Consider the following 21,987-nt stretch of genomic DNA (forward strand, 5'->3'; position numbering starts at 1 on the left):
GTTTGGATTAATTAACCTAAGGGGTATAAGTGTATATTTACCTCTTTAATGAAACCTATTTTTGTGACTTTGAACCTTGAGTGCTACTTTGGGAACATAAACTTGGTTTGGTGCTATCCTAGTCTTTTTCTCTAAAAACAAATGTACATTTTCATAGAAAAAAAATGATTATTCTAACGAAATAGAAGAAGGCTCGCATAAACACGAACCACTAGATTAAGAGCCTGATTCACTACTGGAGCTACTCGAACTGTTTCTACATGCAATATCTTTTTCTATCTTAAAAGGGGGATGCCTAGAAACAAGGGGGTCATTCCCACCAACTATGTAAACATCCTCGTCAATCAGCAAATGACCTGTAAAAGTAACACATCAGGACTACTAAAACAAATCATTTTCAACATCAAACCAAATAGCAAAAACTTACATTTACTAGGCTGCAGAGGGGAATTACTAAATCCAGAGTCATGAACTATCTGTTAAAACAAAAGTCAAACATCAACATTTCCTGGCGCACACAAACAATCACTAAAAACTGACCAGAGAGATTCTTTACCTCCATCTCACAAGGTTCACTCTTTTCCTGTGATTTCTTTTTATCCCTTAGATACTCATCCAGGAATTTCCGAACCATGAACAAGGTTTCATCAGAAAGCGTATCTATTTCTATCTCAATCTCAACTTCTCCAGATTGGTCAACATTGCCACTTTGCTCTCTCAGGAGATCAACAATGTTCTGTGGAAACTCTTCCCCTAACGCCTCCAAATCTTGGCTTAGTTTTTTCTTCTCTTTTTTTTTTTTTTTGAATGAATGCTAAATTTATTCATCAAAAAAGCCTTTTTACATCAAGTGGTTCTTTGGTTTGAAATAACTTCTACTCCTACTCCTTTACCTTCCCCTTTACAGAAATCCAAAGAGGAATCTATGACCTAGCAAAACTGTCTACCATATTTACAAGCGTGTGCTAAACCAGTATTGCAAAACTCCTTCATATCCTTTAGCTCGTTTGGATTGTAGTAAACCAGTTTTTTCTTCTCACCATCTGTCATAACCAACTTCCCAGGCTCCACCCTCAGCTTCCCCTCATTCACTTCAGCTGTCTTCTTTCTTGGTAGTGCTACATTACACGGGACTTCAAACTCCAGAGAAGCAGAGCTGGTTAGGGACATGACCGGTGGTTCCACCACAAGTATTTTTCTCTCTATAATTTTCCATCTCGACTCAAAATAAGTGCTGAGATCTCGAGCCATTTTATGGTATTGATTTCCTGGCGGGTTGTAAGCCATGGAATTTGAGAATGTAAGATGCACGTCTGCTGCGAACTCCAAAGGACTAGAGTATTCACCTTCACGCAGCCTGCTTCGTATCGTCCCAAGATCCATGGTTTTGCCACTGCATACTACGCATATAAATAGGCGGTTGGCTCTTCAATTACTATTAAATGAAAAAATCAGATTCAACTAAACCAAAACTTCTTGGTGGCCGGTGATTCACGCTACCGGTTACCAACACCTCCTTTTGTTTTGTTTTGTATATATGGTTTTCGATCTATAGATTAAGAACTTAGCTTCCGCTAGCGGATTTTTTTTCCCTTAGAGCATCTCCAATGGTGTTACCCACCATTGGAGTCATTAGCCATATTTTAATAATTTTTTTTTCTGAATAGTTAAGGACTTTGATCCTAATTATATGTCCAATGGTGTTACTACTATGAAGTCCTTAGAATTTTTTTTTTTTTTTAAGAAATTAAAAATTATGAAAGTTGCAAAACATTAAAATTGAAAATTCATTTATTGAATGATTAAATGCAAACATACAATAATTATTCATCTTCATCATTACCAAACTTGTTCCAAATATTTTCTACCAAATCATTTTTCAATCGTTCATGTAACTTTCTATCACGAAGATGAGTCCGTATAAGAAGCATATTAGCGAGATTTGGAGGCATCTCGGAAGTATTGGGTGCATCCACATTCGAACTTCTGGTCGAGGTTCCTTCTTCAAATTCAGATGTATCATACTGAGTGTATCCATTGCGTTCATTTTCTACTATCATATTGTGAAGTATGATACATGTTCGCATAACCATCCCTATTTGTTTCTTGTCCCACAAAATAGCCGGGTTTTTCACTATTGCAAATCGAGATAGCAATACTCCAAAAGCCCGCTCCACATCTTTTCGGGTTGATTCTTGAACTTTAGCAAATAACTCTACTTTAGGACCTTGAGGAAGTGATATAGATTGGATAAATGTTGACCATTTTGGATATATACCGTCAGTGAGGTAGTACGCCATATCATATTGGTGTCCGTTGACCACGTATTGTACCCTTGGAGCTCGACCTTGTAAAATGTCATCAAAAATAGGTGACCGATCGAGGACGTTAATATCGTTTAAGGTACCTGCAGGTGGACCAAAAAAAGCGTGCCATATCCAAAGATCTTGTGAAGCGACAGCCTCCAAGACAATTGTCGGCTTTCCTGATCCACGTGTGTACTGTCCTTTCCAAGCAGTTGGGCAATTTTTTCACTCCCAATGCATACAATCGATGCTTCCAACCATTCCAGGAAAGCCATGTATTTCTCCAATGTCGAGTAGTCGTTGAAGATCTTCTGTAGTGGGTCTTCGTATATACTCTTCTCCGAATAATTGTATTACGCTTTCTGTAAAATTAGTTAAACACGAAAGTGCTGTGCTTTCACCAAGTCGGAGATATTCGTCTGTGGCGTCCGCCGCGCAGCCATAAGCAAGCATACGAATAGCTGCCGTACACTTTTGTAGTGGAGATAGACCTAACCGTCCGACAGCATCTCTTCTTTGCTGAAAAAATGTAACATTTTCGGAGAGGCGATTGACAATACGCAAGAATACTTCCTTGTTCATGCGGAAACGGCGTCTGAAAAAATGAGCCGGAAATGTGGAATCTTCACGGAAGTAATCATTCCATAGACGGTTGTGGCCCTCTTCGCGGTTTCGTTCGACATATGCACGTTTCTTCGGTTTGACTGTTCGATTTTCGACGATGTTGTTGAATGTATCCTCAATATATTCATCGACCGCCTCATCCAAAACCGCATATAATCTTCGATCTACTTCATCTCCCATATTTCACTATCCTTTCTTAAATCTAAAAAAGAAAGTTTGTTAAAACCAAAACCATAATTGTGCGTACACATTAGGAGACATAAAAACACAAAGTTTGATATATGTCGACCGTTGACTCCCCATGTTTTCATATTTTGACCATTATATCAACCTTATATATCAGAATCATCTAATTCTAGGTTGTCAATCATGAACAAATACGAATAGTTGGACCATTATATCAACCTTATATATCAGAATCATCTAATTCTAGGTTGTCAATCATTGTATCAACCTTATACAATATCAAATATTCGATGGTGGATTCAAGCCTACTAAAGATTTGATACGAGAAACTAGCTAAGCTCAGGCGTTACTAATAAAACTCATAAAGATTTGATACAAAGAAACGTTCAAGACTTAATATAAAAGACGCCAATTCAGTCAAATTGTTTAGTGAATTGGTATTTTGAGAAGCAACACAAAACTCTACTATCATACTGGCAACACAAACCAGTGACAATACCTGCCGTGAGCATACAAATATGAAGGAAAGGGTTGATGAAACGCAGATACTCGAAATTAAAATTTCATCATAACAAGTTTTTAGTACAAGAAGAGCAAATGAGATAGCTCTTCGCCGAATCTACAACCAGACTTATAAAGGCAAGAAATACGAAGCTAATAAACAGACAAAGTACCCGTGACTAGGTTCACATGGAAAAATAAGAAAAAAAAACAAGCATCCCGTGAATACATAAGGAAGAGACAGCAGCTTTTGTCTTCGTCAGGCACATGGTCTTGTACATCACCTGAAATAGAGAAAATGAGATGATTAAACATAGTGAAACGAACAGCAAATGTGTACTAAAGTTAGAGCTAACAATCATCACATCATTTCAGACATAAGTTTCATTTTCAGAGCTAATTCCACCATCTAGTGGCTCAGTCTTTGCAAGTAAACTCTCTAGTACATTCTGTCTAGAGATTTGTTTTTTGAGCGCCAACAGTCCTTCCATCTTTCCCAATTCTTCTTCTTTTCCACTTTTCTTCTTCTTGCTACCAGCCTTAGCTGCCTTAACTCCTATGGGTCTTTCTTCTGGCTCCGCGAATGACCCTTGAGCATCAGAAGCAACTGCTTTGCGCTTCTCCCGACCGCTCTCCTTCTCGAGATAGGTGGAGCACCATTTCACATCATGTCGAAGCTCCCTCCACGCATGTTCCAAGTTGAACTTACTGCCGTGGTCATTGTAGAAGATATCCAAAGCAGCCTTCATCACATCGTTGTCATTTTGCCCGCTTCTCTGCTCCCTCAATGCCATCTCGTAGCAGCCCGAAAATTTACACACCAAATCATTGATCCTAGCTCATCTTTTCTTGCATTGCCCAAGTTCTCTTGGGATTGTCCCAACCAGCTGAGGACTGTACAATCCTCTGCCAGAACTTACCAGCTTTTTGTTCATTCCCGACTATAGGGTCTTTGCTGGTGTTGAGCCAAGCACCAATGAGGATTATATCCTCCTTTGGTGTCCATTTCTTCCTCTCTTTGACAGTAGACTCATCGGAACATTGGCTGTTAAAGCAAAGGGGTTCCGATGAGTCAAGCTCAACACACCCTTGGCTAGCTAAAAGGTTTACAAAGCAAGTGGAGTTTTCCATTTTTGGATTTCACTCTGTGTTTCTCTTGTAGAAACGCAGAAGATTAAATATGGATCTTTAGTTCAACTCTATTTAATCCTAGTAGGAAACTGTCCTATCATAACAGCTAGAGAGTGAGTTAATGAAGTTTTCGTTTGAAAGCAAGATTTAATGAAGCAGTATGGATATTATTTGCTAACTGTCCTATCATAACAGCTAGAGAGTGAGTTAATGAAGTTTTCGTTTGAAAACGAGATTTAATGAAGTCACTAAATATTTATTATTTGCTAACTACTAACTTATGTTTCAATGCAAACTCCTACTAATTTCACACGAGGCAGAGATGAAGGATAATTTAATCCACTAACCTCAGAGGGCTCTCTCGAGTTCAGCCACACGCATAAGCAGCATTCTCACCTCGTCCTGCAGCATTCTCACCTGGTCCTGAACATACATCATACAGTTATTACAGAACTATAGTCCTACCCACATATAAGTAAAGTCCTAAAGACATAACAGATCACTCATCACTCACCTTAAGTGCCTGGCACTCTCTCAGAAGCTTCGCCTGCTCGTGATACCGTTCTTTGAGCCTCTCAACTTCTTCATGAATAGCCGTAACCCATGGTTGCCTGAAATGCAGCCCATCATTCTGCAAAAAAAGATAAACATTTGTCAGAATATGAACCATAAAAATAACCAGATTAATTACAGTACATACCTCAAAGTCTTTGCAGATAAAGTATCTTTTTCCCGGGAGGTAGTCGTACGTATCATCTTCATCAACGGTTTCTTTCGTGATTGATCCACAGGGGCAAATTTTGGGAATCCCCTGTTGCGCATTTGCAACAAAATCGATCATGTTGTAGTACTCTTTCTGTGCTTTCTTATCTCGAAGTTCTTCCTCCATTTCAAAACCTGCAAGGAAAATCATGTTATCAGATTCATAATTAGCTATAAGGATAGCTTAACACAAATGGTTTCGACTATCCCGAACCCGTAATCGATTTACAAATCAATCTCGAACCGTATAATTATTTATAACTCTTCACGGAACGTAAATCAATCCAGAAGTCAATCCCAACTCAATTTCAAACCCTATATCTATTAAAACCATACGATAGAACTCTCAAACAACAAAGAACCGATTCTAGATGCAGAAAATAACAAACCTAGACGAAAACCGTAAATCGAAAAAAATCCCCAATTCGATTTGAAACCTAAAATCGATTTTTACCACACGATAGAACCCTAGAACTGACTTAATCAACATGCATCAACACCTAATCCAAAAATATTGAGTTAAGAGCACGCGATTTACCTTCACCGTTTCACGATCTCTGAATCGCCTTTCGCCTTCGGGAGAGTTTTTTTTTCGAGACGGAGAAAGAGAATGAATGTTTTTTTCCACATACGAAACACAACCCCTACCACGACCACTCCCGCCTTGCCACGTCATTAAGGATTTGATCCTTAAACCCCTTAATTTAGGATCAATCCTTCGGTTACGACATTTTAAAATTATTTTTTTAATTGCTTTTACCTAAGTTATCGCGCTTAGGATGCATCACGAACCCGCGTTGCGGGTGCTCTTAGGGATTTCGGGATGTTCTCTTCTTGGCTAGGCGATATCTTTTGAAGTGATCTAATAAAGGCCAGTCATCACCAGATCTTGTGAATTTTAATACTCTTCTCTTGTGCAAGAACTTGCTAGACTGAATTTGTTTGGGACGGGTTCTCTCTTTATTCAACGATATGCACTTAACTAATGCTCTTCAGTAAAAGTTAATGATGGTGGTAGATAGCGAAAAGGAAATGATGGTGTTAGATTGATGTCAGTTAGCTTTGTCGGAGATTTAGTAGAGCATGTCTTTTCTTTGAAGACGGTCCAGCAAAAGATCTCTTGTCGGTCAAATCAAGCTATCTTGGAATTACAATCTGTGGTGGACGAACATCTAAGAACTCAAACAAAGGTTGGAGCAGAAGTGGAGTAAGAAGATTTTGGCGTTTTTAGCGAATCTACGGTGGTGAGAAGCAAAAAAATGGAGGATCGGTGCGGAAGACACCTGGCGGACGAGTTGCCGTCTCGCATGTCAGATACTTTCATCAATACGTGTCTTTAGTTTCTTCAACAAGCGATGCGTGGAAAAACAGCAATCAGAAATCGAACTTCATGTTTTGGCCTATATATTTTGTAGGGCTTCACTTGGATTGTATGTTGTTGGATCTTGTTTGTAACGTTTCAAATTTTGTAAAACAGTCCATTGAGTTAGTTTAATGAAAATATTGTTGACGGAAAAAAAATGAAAAACCCATAAGTTTATCAAAATGCAAAAGTATATACAACTTTTAACTTTAAAACATTAATCTGAGATTAGCAAACTAGCATCATAGGCCAAGAGAGAGATAACCATTACCATAACAAACAAGCGAACTAAAAAAAAGGAACATATGTTCAAGGTGAAAATAAAAATAACCAAAGTTTAGCACTTGCTTTATTTAGTCCTATGGAAGCCTGTGTATATGATCGGGACCGTTCATCGATGGTCAGCATTGTGAATCCGACGGCGACCAGTACACATTACAGGCACAAAGCGGCCTTAACGTCAAGCTTCCACGCAAACCCTCCACCGTCCATCCTCCACACGTCACAAGGCACCGTGACTGATCTTCTTTCACGATCTTGACACGTGAACTGTAGTCTCACTCTGCATGTGAACGCCGGGTACGTAAGCATCGGCCTCTCCTTCATCACCAACCTTACGTTCACGTGAAAATTATCATAGCTCATGCCCGGTGCACCTTCCTTGGCCATCTTCCTATACGCCTCATTGGTCCACGTGACTCTTCCTACACCGTCCGATATAAACCCAGGACACGTGTCCCTCGCAAGAGTTATTTTCTTCTCCTCATCTGTCCTCCCCAACCCCTGACCGTTGATCCAAGCGTCGGTCACACGCTCAACCGTCACACACGACGAGACCACCACCGCCCTTCGTGATATCTCGGCACTCTTGTACGGCGTTAGCATCCCATGGTCTCCGCCGCTGAAACTCAGCCACAACGGACCGTTTCGCTTCTGATCATTCTCCACCGGAGAAACGTTCAGATCTGGAAAAGCTCTTTTATCAGGCGTCTCTGGTAAAAGAGACAGCGTAACCGCCGCTGTAGCAGCAGCAACGCCTCTGTCGGAAACCTTTCTGCGGTTGCACCGCCGGGAGTTACCACCTGAACTGTCCTTCGGATACTTCCTCTTTCCTCTCCCGGGTTTACAGGAAACATCAGAGCTGCCACCACTCGTTGTAGTGGAACCATACTTTCCAGCGCCGGGAGATGTACCTCCGCCGTCGCTGGCCGGTTTAGGAGCAATAGGACGGAACCGGAGCATGATTCGGTCCGCTTTGGAAAGACCGTAGCGACCACCGTAACCGCCATATCTAGCTATGCAACATCCTCCCCTACCATCCATCTCTATCTTTCTCTCTTTGAATCTTTTAGTTATATGAAGAATGTTGAGAAATAAAAGCTTTAATGAAGCTGAAGATGATGAATAAGGTGTTGTAGGTTTTTATAGGAGTTTGATGATGACAAGTGTTTGGTCGATACGCGTGTGTTTGTCTACGATACGACCCTTATCACCGTTGCACATGGGTTTTTCCTCTTTTATTCCTCCGGTTAAAGACATTGAAAATTATTCAAATTAACGTGTATTATTTTGGAAAATGTCATGAAGTAGACATTGTTTTATCTATGAATTTCGCTATTTTAATCTAATCACTTAAAGTTGAACTAAACTAATATGTAACAAAACTAACAATATTTCTATGTTTATTCTTTTAACTTTATAATAAAATAAAGCAATATTGTAATTTCATATAAGAATATCTTAGTTGGAATTCAGAATGTGAAGTTTGAGAAGTTATTAGTTATATATATATATATATATATATATATATATATATATATAATACAGTAAACATTGATTAATTAATATTCAACAAATTGATAAATATGTTAAGTAGTTAATAAAAATTTTGGTTTTAAATTGGTTTAGTGTAAAATATGACATAAATCGATAAGATAATAATATATAGAAATCTCTCAGCTAAATATATGGTTCCACTAAAATTATAAATTAATAATTATCATAGATTAAAAATTTATATAAATATAAACAAATAATGTTATTGTTTATTTGGTTTCAAATAAATTTCATCTCTAATTTTATTTTTTATTTCAATATATTAGTGTTATTTCATCGAATTATATACATATAAAAAGACATTCTAATTCTATAATATGTATTCAACATATATAAACTATATAAACTAATCTACTAATAGATAAAATTAACATCTAAAATTTTTAAATAGCATATAATATTATGAAATATTCTTCCCATATTTTAAAATAAAAAAATATTTTTTTAATTATAAATCTAAAAGGGGAGTTTTATTTAAATTAATAACTTTGTAAATGATTAAATTATCATAGTCTCAATATTATTAATTTATAAAGTTTTTACTGTAGTACAAGATTGTGAAACAGTATTAGGCAATAATTAACTAACATGCATGGAGTTATATTTAAGAGTGCCCTAATACAGTATAACTAGGTGATTTTTCCGTGGTCATGCACGGACATAAATATTTATAAAACTTTACAATAATTAATTGATATTTAATTTTAATTTTAAATTAATTTATAATTTGTATGTATAATTTATATTAATTATATCATATTACTTTAATTAAATATTTATCTAATTGATTTTGTTGTTTTTATAGCCAATTTAGTTGTCATTTGGACATATTGGATTCTGTCTATTTATTTGAATTCAACTATAGTATTTATTTTTTGTAAATATATTAATTTTGATTAATTTTCTTATTTGCATTTTAGATTGGTTGTTGTCTTAAATACATAAGTATATCTTATTAAGATTTTCTATAATTTAAGATATATTGTGATTATAATGAAATAAAAATAAACTAAAATTTCTGATTTCAAATTACATAAATTAATATAATGGTAATATTCTAAAGTCTCATGCATATATATATTTTACAAAATATCTAAATTGTAACAGTGAGTTAATATTTTATTTATCATTAGTTAATATGTTTTAAGTCATCATATAATTTAAATTTATAAAATAAATAAATTATTATTATATAAACAAAATAAATAAATTATGCATTCTTATTGTAGTTACATCAATGATTTTATATATAAGTTGGGTTTATTGCCAAAATTAATTTTTAGTTTTTTCAATATCTCTTAAAATATGCAGTAAAAATGTGATTGTATTTTATAAATTATATTATAAGTAAAATAAAATTTATTTATTTTCCCGTAATTGTAAGATATTATAGTAAATTAAATATATGAAAAAACATAAAAAAAAACATTTCAATAATAATAATAATAAAAAATTCAATTAAACCTATATACGTTTATGTTTCCTAATTATTTTGTGTAATCATCTAAGAAAAAAAAAAATATATATATATATAAATTCAATTACTTTGAAAATATATATTTGTATTGTGTAAGATTATGTTTTAAGAGAAAAATATTTCTTTTTTTAATATCAAGATCATTTGTGTGAATTTGTTTTTATGAAATCACATTATATACAAATATATTTTCTCATCTAAGAAAATGTAGATAAAAAAGTATTTTATTACTTCAAAAGTATATTTTTTGTTACTTAAAGATATCTTTTAAATAAAATATTACTATTTTGTGAATTTTCCTTTTTTTATGAAATCATATTATATATACATATATATGTTTCATTTTTAAATTATTTTTAAAACTTTATAAATGTTTCCTTTTTTATTTATATTGTTATTTGGAAAATGTTAAAAAGTAAAGAATAATATTTAAATGTATTTTTTTTATTTCATTAGGGGCATCGTAGTAATCAACCACCGTAAAAGTTAATGTGAGCGTGATACCTAGGAAAGTGACTTTTCAAATAATATTATAGAGATATATTAGATAAACCAGAGTAAGGCTATGTGGCTTTCTATTCCCGATTCGTTCTAGGTGTGAAATAAATCTGATGATATTAGCTTTTTATGATGAGGCCCTATATATAAGAGATGGTCACTAAACACCGAATACAATACATAATTAATTAGTACTAGTTGATAATCAATTTGACTCTTGTGTTTTTACTATTTTAGTACTTTGATTTGTTTGGCCAAAAAGCAGACATACTACTTTTGTGACTGATTTGTTTGGCCTAAAATAGATATTTTTGTTAACATATTATTTAAAATTAAGAGAATATTTACATATGTACGTATGCATATGTATGAGACAATTTACGGATTCTCATTGTAAATTTAATATATCTAGAGTTTTACTTCATCTGCGAGCAAAGAATATATATCTCGGACTATTGGGTGTTGAATTTTGGTACAGTCAGTGTTGTGTAAAGGATTTTAGGGGTTCAAGGCAAATTTTAAAAATAAACTCATATTCAAAAATAATTTTCTGATACGATATATAACTTTTGCCAAAAACATAAATTTAATATTTACAAAAATAAATTTATTACATAAATATGCTATATTATGTCATATAAGAAAAAAATACATTGATTCAGAAAGTGAATTAATCGATTCTCATGGAAAGTGTTTTTTATAGAAAATATAAGTTTAGTAACTAGATTAGAAATTATTTAAATTTTGAAGTCATAAAAAAAGTAATGTTATTCGGAAGTATAAGGCGAATGTATTTTTTAATACATTGTAAGCACGTCTCTGGATCCGGTATGTATTAGTGGAACGTAGATTTTGAAGAAAAACATGAAATTTTCCGTTGAGTCTCTTCGTATGGCCAAAATTATTTTCAGACGTGCATTTAATTTTTGATTAAAAAATGTTCTTATCGTCTAGCCATTAATGCACAAAAATAATTACCGTATAAATATCCATATTTGCACATGCAAGATCACCAAACAGTTATCCATACATAATAATCAGAGCCGTCCTCGCCTTATCAATTTTGAGATATTGGCCTCAGATCCCCTCTCACATTAATATATTTTGGAGCCTCTATATTCATAAATCATATAATCAATATATGATAATATGATAAAAACTATAATTATCTCGTAATACTTTTCAATAATATGACCATTTCTACTTAGTTGTTGTGAATATTAATTTCATTGTATATTTTTTATTTTGAATGTCGAAAACATTTTTCTACATATAATTTGAGTTTGTATATAAAATTTTCAGTTATAACCAAAATATAACTTTTGCCATTAATTTTCATAAGATTAATTTTTCTTAAAAATAATTTTAAAATATAAGATAAGAAAACAGTAAATTTTCTGGTTCGTATTAAAAAAAATTAATACGCATATTTGATATAAAATAAATTATTTTTGCCCTATGCCCCTAATAGCCTTCGCACGGCACTGATAACAATAATCTAATCTATTAAAAGAGGAGTACAAAATTAGATTATCCCTTAGTTTTCCACTATATTTACAATAGCATGCCACTGAAGTTATTAATTAACCTATCTTTTAGGATTTTTGTCTTTTCTCTTCAATTAATGTATTTCCAAAATCAAATTCTAACTAAAAAATCATGGCAACAATAATTAATAAACCTAAATTTTAATATTAATTGTCTTTTCTTTTTTTTATTATACATATGTGTGTTTAAAAATAATTAATTCCATATATACATTTCATAATTACATACATTATACGGTAATTATTTTACTAATTCCACATATACATAGTAAATAGTATATAAAAATTTTATTATACATAATCATAAAATTGTGATCCATAAAAATAGTTTATACAACAATTTTATTATATATAATCATAAAATTTTGATCCATAAAAAATAAAAATACATTTGTGTGACTTTACAGGTCATATTCTAAATAGATAGATGATATAACTAAGGGTTTACATGATAAAATAAAACTACTCAATATAAACTATAGAATTATTGTGTTTAGAAATGTCATATTAAAAATAAATTAAACGGGTAACTTTTAAAATATATATTATCACTTATACAAATAAATATTTATTTATAAAAAAAACTAACACCTGCGCGGGTGCGCGGGTCAAGCTCTAGTGAACTGTTATAAAAGGAATCTTCTTTTATGTGTCTGTTTAAATTGTTGATATTCAGATTTTTAGGAAATAAATGTTAGTAAGACTTTGAAGGATAAGGAGATTGGCCAATGTGAAAACCAATGTTCAATCATGTTTTCAGATAACTTAGATTCTGGTTACGACATACAAAAGAAAGACAAGAACATCTAAGCAAAGCTGGCTTATCAGATCATATCCAGCTAGCCATATGAATATAGAAACATAAAAGTTTATAATCTGAACTATGTATTTTGTCACAGTTGTTCATATTCACTTAAATAAACAATTTTATCATTGCAATATAATACTTCTATGCAACTATGATCTCGTCTAGTCCGATATTTACGAGGCATGGAGATGAAAAAGAAGAAGCCAGTTATGCAAAAAGGCATAATTTCATATACAATATGAGAAATGAGGCACATTCATGTACTAAATAAAACAATACCTAAATTTTACTGCTTCGTTCCAAATTTCTTAAGTTCCAAAAGATAGTTGTTCTTTTTTTTGTTTCCTTTTGGGTAAAACTAATTGTAGTTGCTTTCAAATTCAAATCATGAATTTTATTTTGTTTTCAACAACTTTCAATCATGAATAAATGCTAAGATTAGGTTAAAAATATAGTATCTATCTTATTAAAACTCAAGTACAAAATTGGATTGTTGGAGACTTGAATAGGACTTTAAAAAATTTGGAGTGTTTGGAAACATGGATTGCAGTCTTTTAAAAAAAAATATTTTTGTTTGAAAACAAGGATAGTAGTATTAAGAAAAAAAAGTAATGGGCTTATGTTTTTTTAAAAAATTGAAAGTTATCTAGGCCACTTTTAAAATATACCAAAATGGGTCAATCTAATTCCCTAAAAAAAAATTTTCTAAACTAACCATAAAACAAAATTTAAACTTTATATACATATTTCAAATCAAAATAATAATTCACATTTGATTTATATCAAAAATTGATTCAAAAATATACATATATTCAAAAATGGATTTTTACTAAACTATTTTTCAATAACCATTATAAAAAAATATTGTCAATATATATAAGAAAAATATAATACAAAGCCCAATTTGAAATACCAACTCAAATTATGGTTTTCATATTTCATATTAAGTTTTAAAAATATAATATATGTAATTATTTATATGATGGTATGTATAAAATACTATTAATTATATGATTACTTATATGATGGTACATATAAAATACGATTAATTATATGATGATAAAATACAATATATAATAATGACTAGGGATGAGCTTTTGGATACCCATACGGGTTTAGTTCTGATCGGTTTGTATTTTGAGTTTTCGGGGTCAAAGATTTCAGCCTTATTAGAATGTTTCTAAATTTTGGTTTGAGTTCGATTTGGATCTTTGCGGGTTTGGTTTGGGTTTGGATAACTAATTTAAATTATTTTTAAAGTCTTAAATCATTATATATTTTAAATTTCTCAAAATGTATAAATAAAATAATATATTACGTATAAATTTGAATAACATATGTCATAATACTTAAGCTTAACATATCAATTGGCTTGATTTAAAATTTTGGATACGAAATCAATAATTATTTTAAATATTTTTGGTGATTTGAGTATACTTTAACTATTTCAGATATTTACTTTTGACTATCCATATATATTTTCAAGTATTTAAACCAATTTAAAAGTATCATTTTTGATGTTTTATATACGTTAAATCTAAAAATAATTAATATATATAAGTATATAAATCTATTTTTAGATAAATTTGGATACCCAAATACTTCGGTTCGGATCAGATTCGGTTCTCTAAATAACAAAATTTTGAATAATTAGAATATTTAATCAATTTATGTTTGGGTTTGGTACTATATCTTTGGATCGGTATCGGTTATGTTCCTCGGATTCATTTTTCCAAATCCTAATAATTACATGAAAAACAAATATCAACATATTTTTCAAAATATACATCCGCGCGCCTGCGCGGGTCAAAATCTAGTATATATATTGCAATGGAAGAAAAAGGTAATGTTAGGCATGGTCCAAGAGATAAAAGGTTTCGTATATTATCATTGACCAATTCTGATTTAATTTAGTGGAATTTAAATTGTAAAGGTGATCGCGACTCTAGATCTCAAATCTTAATTCAGGGGACAAGGTCGATGATCATCTCATATCTGAAGACGAATTTTGTGCCAATGGAGTTAGGTCACCTCTTTCTAGCAAAAGGAAAAGAATGACTAATATATGAAACATTGATATAATTAAGATTTTGAAGAAATATCAGATAAGTTTCTTTCCTGTCAAACATTTGTATAAGATAAGCATTATATAATATATATTATATATTATATGTATATGCTACTAATAATAGATAAGATGTTTGCTTTGTCTGTCTTTACTCTTCAGTTAACCTCTTTTACACAGACCTCGCTTTAGCTATAAATAACCAATAACCTATCGCCAGAACCGTGCTTAAAGGTTTTTGAAAAAGGCATTTGATTAGGGCCCCCAAATTTTGTAGAAATTTTAGGGTCCTAAATTACAAAAATAAAATACTTTTACATGGTAGTTAACATATTCTCTTAATTAGATTTTTATTTTTATTTGAATTTAAATTAGACTTATGTTTAAAGTAACTAGGTTTGTGATCATTTTTGCTATGTTTTAAATAAAACTATAAAGATTCTACATCTAAAAAAAACTATAAATATTTGATCACATTGGTTTTTTTTTATATGCTATGAGTTAGATTTATTTTATATATTTATGAGAATTTGATAAAAAAAATATAATATGTTCAATATATAGTTTATTATAGTTAATTTAAATGCTAAGATTTACATTTTTGACAGCTACCAACATTTCAATCAAAAATTTATATCTTTGTATTTATATTACAAATTCATACTTTTTGTTCATGATTTAAAAATTTTATTTTATAAAATTTTGGTGAAAAAAATTTAGAAAACGTTTATGTAATAGTTCAAAACTTTTGAGTGTTATATATATATATATATAATTAAAAATATATCATGTAAAATATATTTTTGAACTCGTCTCGGGCCTCCGAAAACCTTCGCACGGCACTGCCTATCGACAAACTAGGAATATAATATATAAATGGCTTTTGTTAATTGTTGTTCTTGACATAATCAAATTAAAAGACATATATTTACAAGCGTAATACAACAGCAAAAAGACATAATACAGCGTGGTCCTAATCCTATGACTCCTATCCCATTCGGGAAAATTATGGACATAAGAGTATATATAGAACTTACTAAAATAAAATAAAGAGTAACCATAAAATAAAAGTAGATTCGGAGGGGAGTTCCAAGAAGCGATGGCATCTAGAAAATTTGATGGGTGTTTGTGTTGCGTTGTACTTTGCATGGTAACACGCAAGGAGACACGTAGTGACATGTAATTAGCCACAACATTAATTAACTATCATTAATTCAGACATATGATTAAAGTAATCAAACAGGCTTAATAATTAGTCTACCCGGCCCTAGGATCGTCCAAATTGAAAGTGGGAAGAAACTGGCTGATGTTGAGACCTGAGATTTAGGCTTGATTATTCTGATAATTAACATTCGATCCCATCTTCTATTTCATGAAGATCTTTTGTTAAAAAGATCTTCTATTTTTTACCAAAAAAAAAAGATCTTCTATTCCATTTCTTCGTTATGTTACTCCAAAAATGGTGCAACACCAAAATGGAGTAAGGTTTTACTCTAATGTATTACTCCATTTTCTATTCCAAAAAAAATATTTCTTAAATAATTTCATTTTTATTTTATTAATAATTGCAAATAAAATCTTATACTTATAAGAATTTACCAATTAACCCCAATTATTTTATGTTTACGATAATAATTAAAATATAAATCATTTGAATTAAATATTTATTATTAAAAAGTACAAGAAATCATTAAAAAAGACAACATATATATAGGTTCAACAATGAGCATTAGAATATTTTTCCCACAAATGATCAACTAATGCATTTCGTAATGAAAAATGAGCTTCTTTATTTTTGATAAATGAGCTTCTTTATTTTTGATATTCCTAAATCGAGCAAGAAAATTTTGAAATCGGACATTTTCATCTTCCACAATTTCGATATCTGGAGGTGGAGCTTCTCTTCCAAGTTCAATTGGTGCATCAAGACGCTCATCTTCAATTATCATGTTATGTAAAATTATACATGTAGTCATAATGTCATGTAACACATTTTTTTTTCCAAAAACGAACAGGTCCTTTGACAATAGCAAAGCGCGACTGTAGAACTCCAAATGCACGTTCAACATCTTTCCTGCATGCTTCTTGTTGCGTTGCAAAATATTTGTTTTTAGGACTCCTTGGCTCTTGAATAGTTTGTACTATGGTCGACCATTTTGGATAAATACCATCCGCTAAATAGTAACCCATATAATATTCTTTGTCTTGAATAAAATAATGAGCAGGAGGAGCAATACCTTGAGCAAGATTGGAAAAAAGATAAGAAGAGTCCAACACCTTGATATCATTATTAGTGCCTGTCATTCCGAAATATGCATGCCATATTCAAAGATCATAATCTGCGACAGCTTCAAGAATTATAGTTGGTGATCCACTACGACCCGCATATTGTCCCGCCCAACCGGTAGGACAATTCTTCCACTTCCAGTGCATGCAATCCACTACAAGAAAACAGCGGTATTCTGACGGACGTTCCGACGGAAAATGAATTCCTCGGAATATACCGAGGCATTTCCGAGGCAATTCCGAGGAAACACAAAATTTTGTTTCCTCGGAATTCCGTCGGAATATTCCGACGGAATTCCGAGGAAAATTCATTTCGTCGGAATATTCCGACGGAATACCGAGGAAACTAGTATTCCTCGGAAAAAACCGATGAATTCCGAGGAAATATTATAGACGTTAGAGAGCCGTTGGAGAGCCGTTGGGGGATTTTAAAAATTCCGAGGAAATTCCGACGAACTAGCCGTTTGCATCGGAATTCCGTCGGAATTTCCTCGGACCGTCGGCAGGATTTCAACTATAAATACAAGCACCCCTCTTCCTCTTCATTCACACCATATCTTCATCCTCCCTCTCACTTTCTTTACACACGAATTTGATTCATAAAAAACATGTCTTCTTCAAATTATTTTCGTTCTTGGATCGATCGACCTCATTTGGATCCGAACACGAGATTGCTTACGGAAGAATACCAACAAGGTATAACCGAATTCATGGGGTTAGTTCACCGACAACCGGAAGCAAAAACAGGTATGTTAAGATGTCCTTGCTCTAATTGTAAAAATAAAAAAGTTATTAAAGAATGGGATGTTTGGACTCATTTATATTTGAGTGGGTTTACACGAAGTTACAAAATTTGGTATCATCATGGAGAAACTGATTATGAACTTGGTAGTACTAGCGAACCTCAGCCAGCGGTTAGATTAGAAGATCCAATTAGAACGGATGTAGATTACGGTGTAGGTACTGAGCAGATGGTAAATGATCATTTTAGAGGGGAAGATTTACCCAATGCCGAAGCTAGGAGATTTTATGATATGTTGGATGCTGGAAAGCAACCATTGTACGAAGGTTGCAGAGATGGTCATTCAGCTTTATCATCTGCTACAAGATTGATGGGCATTAAGACGGATTATAATTTGGCTGAAGACTGTGTGGATGCGATTGCTGATTATGTAAAAGGTATTCTACCCGAAGATAATGTAGCTCCTGGCTCATACTACGAGGTTCAGAAACTCGTAGCTGGTCTTGGTTTATCGTATCAGGTAATAGATGTATGCAGAGACAACTGCATGATTTATTGGAGGGCGGATGAACAGCGGGTTTCATGCAAATTTTGTGGGAAGCCTCGTTATAAAGATACGAGTGGAAGAGTTCCAGTACCATATAAAAGGATGTGGTATTTGCCTTTGACGGAAAGGTTGCAGAGGCTGTATCTGTCTGAACGCACAGCGCAACCAATGAGATGGCATGCGGAGCACTCAACAGATGGTGAGATCAGACATCCTTCAGATGCAAAAGCGTGGAAGCATTTCCAATCAAAGTATCCCGACTTTGCGTATGAGAGAAGAAATGTCTACCTTGGATTATGTACTGATGGTTTCAGCCCGTTTGGCAAGAGTGGAAGACAGTATTCTCTATGGCCAGTCATTCTTACACCATACAACCTACCCCCAAACTTGTGCTTGCGACGAGAGTTTTTGTTTCTCTCGATTCTCGTTCCCGGACCAGAGCATCCTAAGAGATCACTTGATGTGTTTCTTCAGCCACTAATATATGAGTTGCAACAACTATGGGCTCAAGGTGCTGAAACATACGATGTTTCGTGTAAAGAAAACTTTCAAATGCGGGCAGTACTAATGTGGACAATAAGTGATTTTCCAGCATATGGTATGTTATCTGGATGGACAACGCATGGAAGGCTATCATGTCCATATTGTCAAGATAACACTGATGCTTTCCAACTAAAACACGGAAGGAAAACGTGTTGGTTTGACTGTCACAGGAGATTTCTACCACCAGATCATCCATATCGTAGAAGTAGGAATTTGTTTACGAAGAACAAGAGGGTGTTTGACAGTCCACCTCCGGAAATTCGTGGGAAAGATTTGAAGACACAACTTAGAGATTTTGGTGCAGAAAGGACGCCAGACGTCGGTGGACATGAGCGTTTTCCGGTAGATGGTGTTGGAAACCTACATAACTGGCACAAAAAAAGTATTTTTTGGGATCTGCCATACTGGGAGGATCATCTACTAAGGCATAATTTAGATGTCATGCATATTGAGAAGAACTTTTTTGACAATCTCATGAACACGATCCTTAATGTTCAAGGTAAAACAAAGGATAATTTGAAGTCAAGACTCGATTTAGTCGATATATGTGATCGTTCAGAACTTCATGTTGATGAGAGTGGTAGGGCTCCTTTTCCCATATACCGACTTGATGCAGCGGGAAAGGATGCGTTCTTTGATTGGATTTCAAACGATGTGGAATTTCCAGACGGTTACGCATCTAATTTGCGTAACTGTATCGACAGAAAGGAAGGAAAGTTTACTGGCTTGAAAAGCCATGATTGCCATGTAATGATGCAGCGCCTCCTTCCGTTTGCCTTCAAGGAACTATTACCACGAAATGTTCATGAAGCAATTGCAGGGATAAGTGGTTTCTTCCGCGATTTATGCACAAGATCAGTGACTCTTGAAGGTATTGAAAATTTGAAGACTAACATAGCTGTGATTCAGTGCAACCTTGAGAAGATATTTCCTCCCTCATTTTTTGATGTTATGGAGCATCTTGTTATTCACCTGGTAAGAGAATTGGAACTTGGTGGTCCTGTGCAGTATAGATGGATGTATCTGTATGAGCGGTATATGTTCCATTTGAAGAAGATGGTGAAAAATTTAAGTAGGGTGGAAGGGTCTATAGTCGCACAGATGATCAATGAAGAAACTTCAAACTTTGCCGAGTACTACTTTCCAGCAGAAGTTCAGACCAAAAACAGAAGACCTGCTCGGCATGATGATAGAGGCGAACGGGCAACATATCATTGGAAGGTTCCAGACATTTTCACAGACGTTGGACGACTTAGCGGAAAACCAAAGGACCGTCGACTTACTGATCAGGAGCGCAGTCATTTGCAAACATATTTACTCACCAACTGCGAAGATGTTCTTCAATATGAAAGGATTTTCATGGCAGAAAAGCGGTTCGAATATAGATACGCCACAGAGGACGAACTAGAAGAAATGAAGCAGAGAGAATTTGGTGGATGGATGTTTACTTATGTGAGTGATGGTTTGGCCAGAGGTGAAACATTTGACGATTGGATACGCGAGATGGTCGTTGGACCAAACTTTGTTGTGAAGTCATATCCGAGATTTTGTACTCGAGGATATGCATTCACAACTCAGAAGAGGAGACGTTCGAGTACGACTTACGATGCTGGTGTTTGTTCTGCATCAGGAGATGATGTATACTACGGACACATAAATGAGATTTTGGAAATCAAGTATTTGGGCATGGTTGGATTGCGCTGTACTGTTTTCTATTGTGACTGGCACGACAACACTCCAGATCGAGGTGTGAGAACAGATGCATTTGGTGTTACATCAGTAAATTCAAGACGGAAGCTGCAATATTATGATCCTTTCATTCTTGCTTCTCAGGCCGATCAGGTTTGTTATATCAAGTACCCCCGGGTAAGGAACAGAGATGATCCATGGGTTACTGTTACAAGACTCAACCCGAGAGGCCGAGTTCAGGGAAGTTCTGAGCTGGAAGACCCACTACAACCAAGCACATCCGGCAACTTAAGTGCAGCAGAAGATTTAGGTGGAGTTGGCCTTGTAGTCGATTTAACCGACTTCGGAGAAGAAGCCGCCGTTCACGTAGAGGATGAACCAGTGATTGGAGAGTTTCACCAAGATCCAGATTCAGATTCATCTGGTGATGACGACTCGGAAACAGACTAGCGTCGACCTTTTTTTTTTTTTTTTTTAAAGGAAAATTCCGAGGAAATTCCGAGGACAGATAGGTTTTCCTCGGAATTTCCTCGGAATAGATCTTCTCGATTGAAAACCCAAAGTTCCTCGGAATTTCCTCGGAATTTTCCGAGGAATTCCGAGGAACTCTTTATGTTCGTCGGCATTTCCTCGGAAAATTCCGAGGAAATTCCGAGGAATGGGGATTTGATTATAGATTCTTTTTCCTCGGAATCTCCTCGGTATATTCCGAGGAAATGCCGACGAACATAAGGATCTCCTCGGAATCTCCTCGGTATATTCCGAGGAAATTCCGAGGAACTTGGGGTTTTAAATCGAAAACAACGTTTTACGGATTGAATAACACGTATATAACCTTCATTAAGTGTCATAACCAGATTATGATGTTTGGAACTATGAACTTTGGTGTTTTATCCAATAACAAACACTTTTACGATTGCATGAACGAAAACCACACAACATAAGAGAAACACTTATACACTTTAATAAACGGTAAAGGGAATACTTACAATTATTTTTGAAATTGTGTTATTTCATGGTTTATGATCATTTATACAAAGAATCTTCAATGGTATGCATTATAATTGTATAAGAAA

General features: G+C 33.8%; 3 protein-coding genes and 2 pseudogenes across 4 annotated transcripts; all 5 read right to left on the reverse strand.

Moving 5' to 3' along the window:
• Positions 1-168: 168 nt before the first annotated feature.
• On the reverse strand, positions 169-1,383 carry LOC106413367 (annotated as a pseudogene).
• Positions 1,384-1,827: 444 nt separating this feature from the next.
• LOC125575546 lies at positions 1,828-3,173 on the reverse strand (annotated as a pseudogene).
• Positions 3,174-3,988: 815 nt separating this feature from the next.
• On the reverse strand, positions 3,989-4,411 carry LOC106413364 (glutathione S-transferase T2-like). The gene has a single exon (XM_013854156.2). It carries the CDS (start codon positions 4,409-4,411, stop codon positions 3,989-3,991), a length of 423 nt encoding a protein of 140 aa, XP_013709610.2.
• Positions 4,412-4,966: 555 nt separating this feature from the next.
• LOC106414856 lies at positions 4,967-5,748 on the reverse strand. 2 transcript variants are annotated; one of them, XM_048781911.1, is made up of 3 exons: positions 5,449-5,748; positions 5,263-5,379; positions 4,967-5,171 (listed from the first exon to the last, which is right to left on the reverse strand). In XM_048781911.1, exons 1-3 carry the CDS (start codon positions 5,659-5,661, stop codon positions 5,097-5,099), a joined length of 405 nt encoding a protein of 134 aa, XP_048637868.1. In that variant the 5' UTR covers positions 5,662-5,748; the 3' UTR covers positions 4,967-5,096. The 2 variants fall into 2 exon arrangements, with proteins under 2 accessions (XP_048637868.1, XP_048637867.1); XM_048781910.1 differs by having other exon boundaries at positions 5,263-5,748.
• Positions 5,749-7,028: 1,280 nt separating this feature from the next.
• LOC106414854 lies at positions 7,029-8,274 on the reverse strand. The gene has a single exon (XM_013855438.3). It carries the CDS (start codon positions 8,194-8,196, stop codon positions 7,309-7,311), a length of 888 nt encoding a protein of 295 aa, XP_013710892.2. The 5' UTR covers positions 8,197-8,274; the 3' UTR covers positions 7,029-7,308.
• Between the last annotated feature and the right edge of the window lie 13,713 nt (positions 8,275-21,987).

Source organism: Brassica napus, chromosome A6 (assembly GCF_020379485.1).
Source record: "Brassica napus cultivar Da-Ae chromosome A6, Da-Ae, whole genome shotgun sequence".
In the NCBI taxonomy this organism is placed as follows: Eukaryota; Viridiplantae; Streptophyta; class Magnoliopsida; order Brassicales; family Brassicaceae; genus Brassica; species Brassica napus.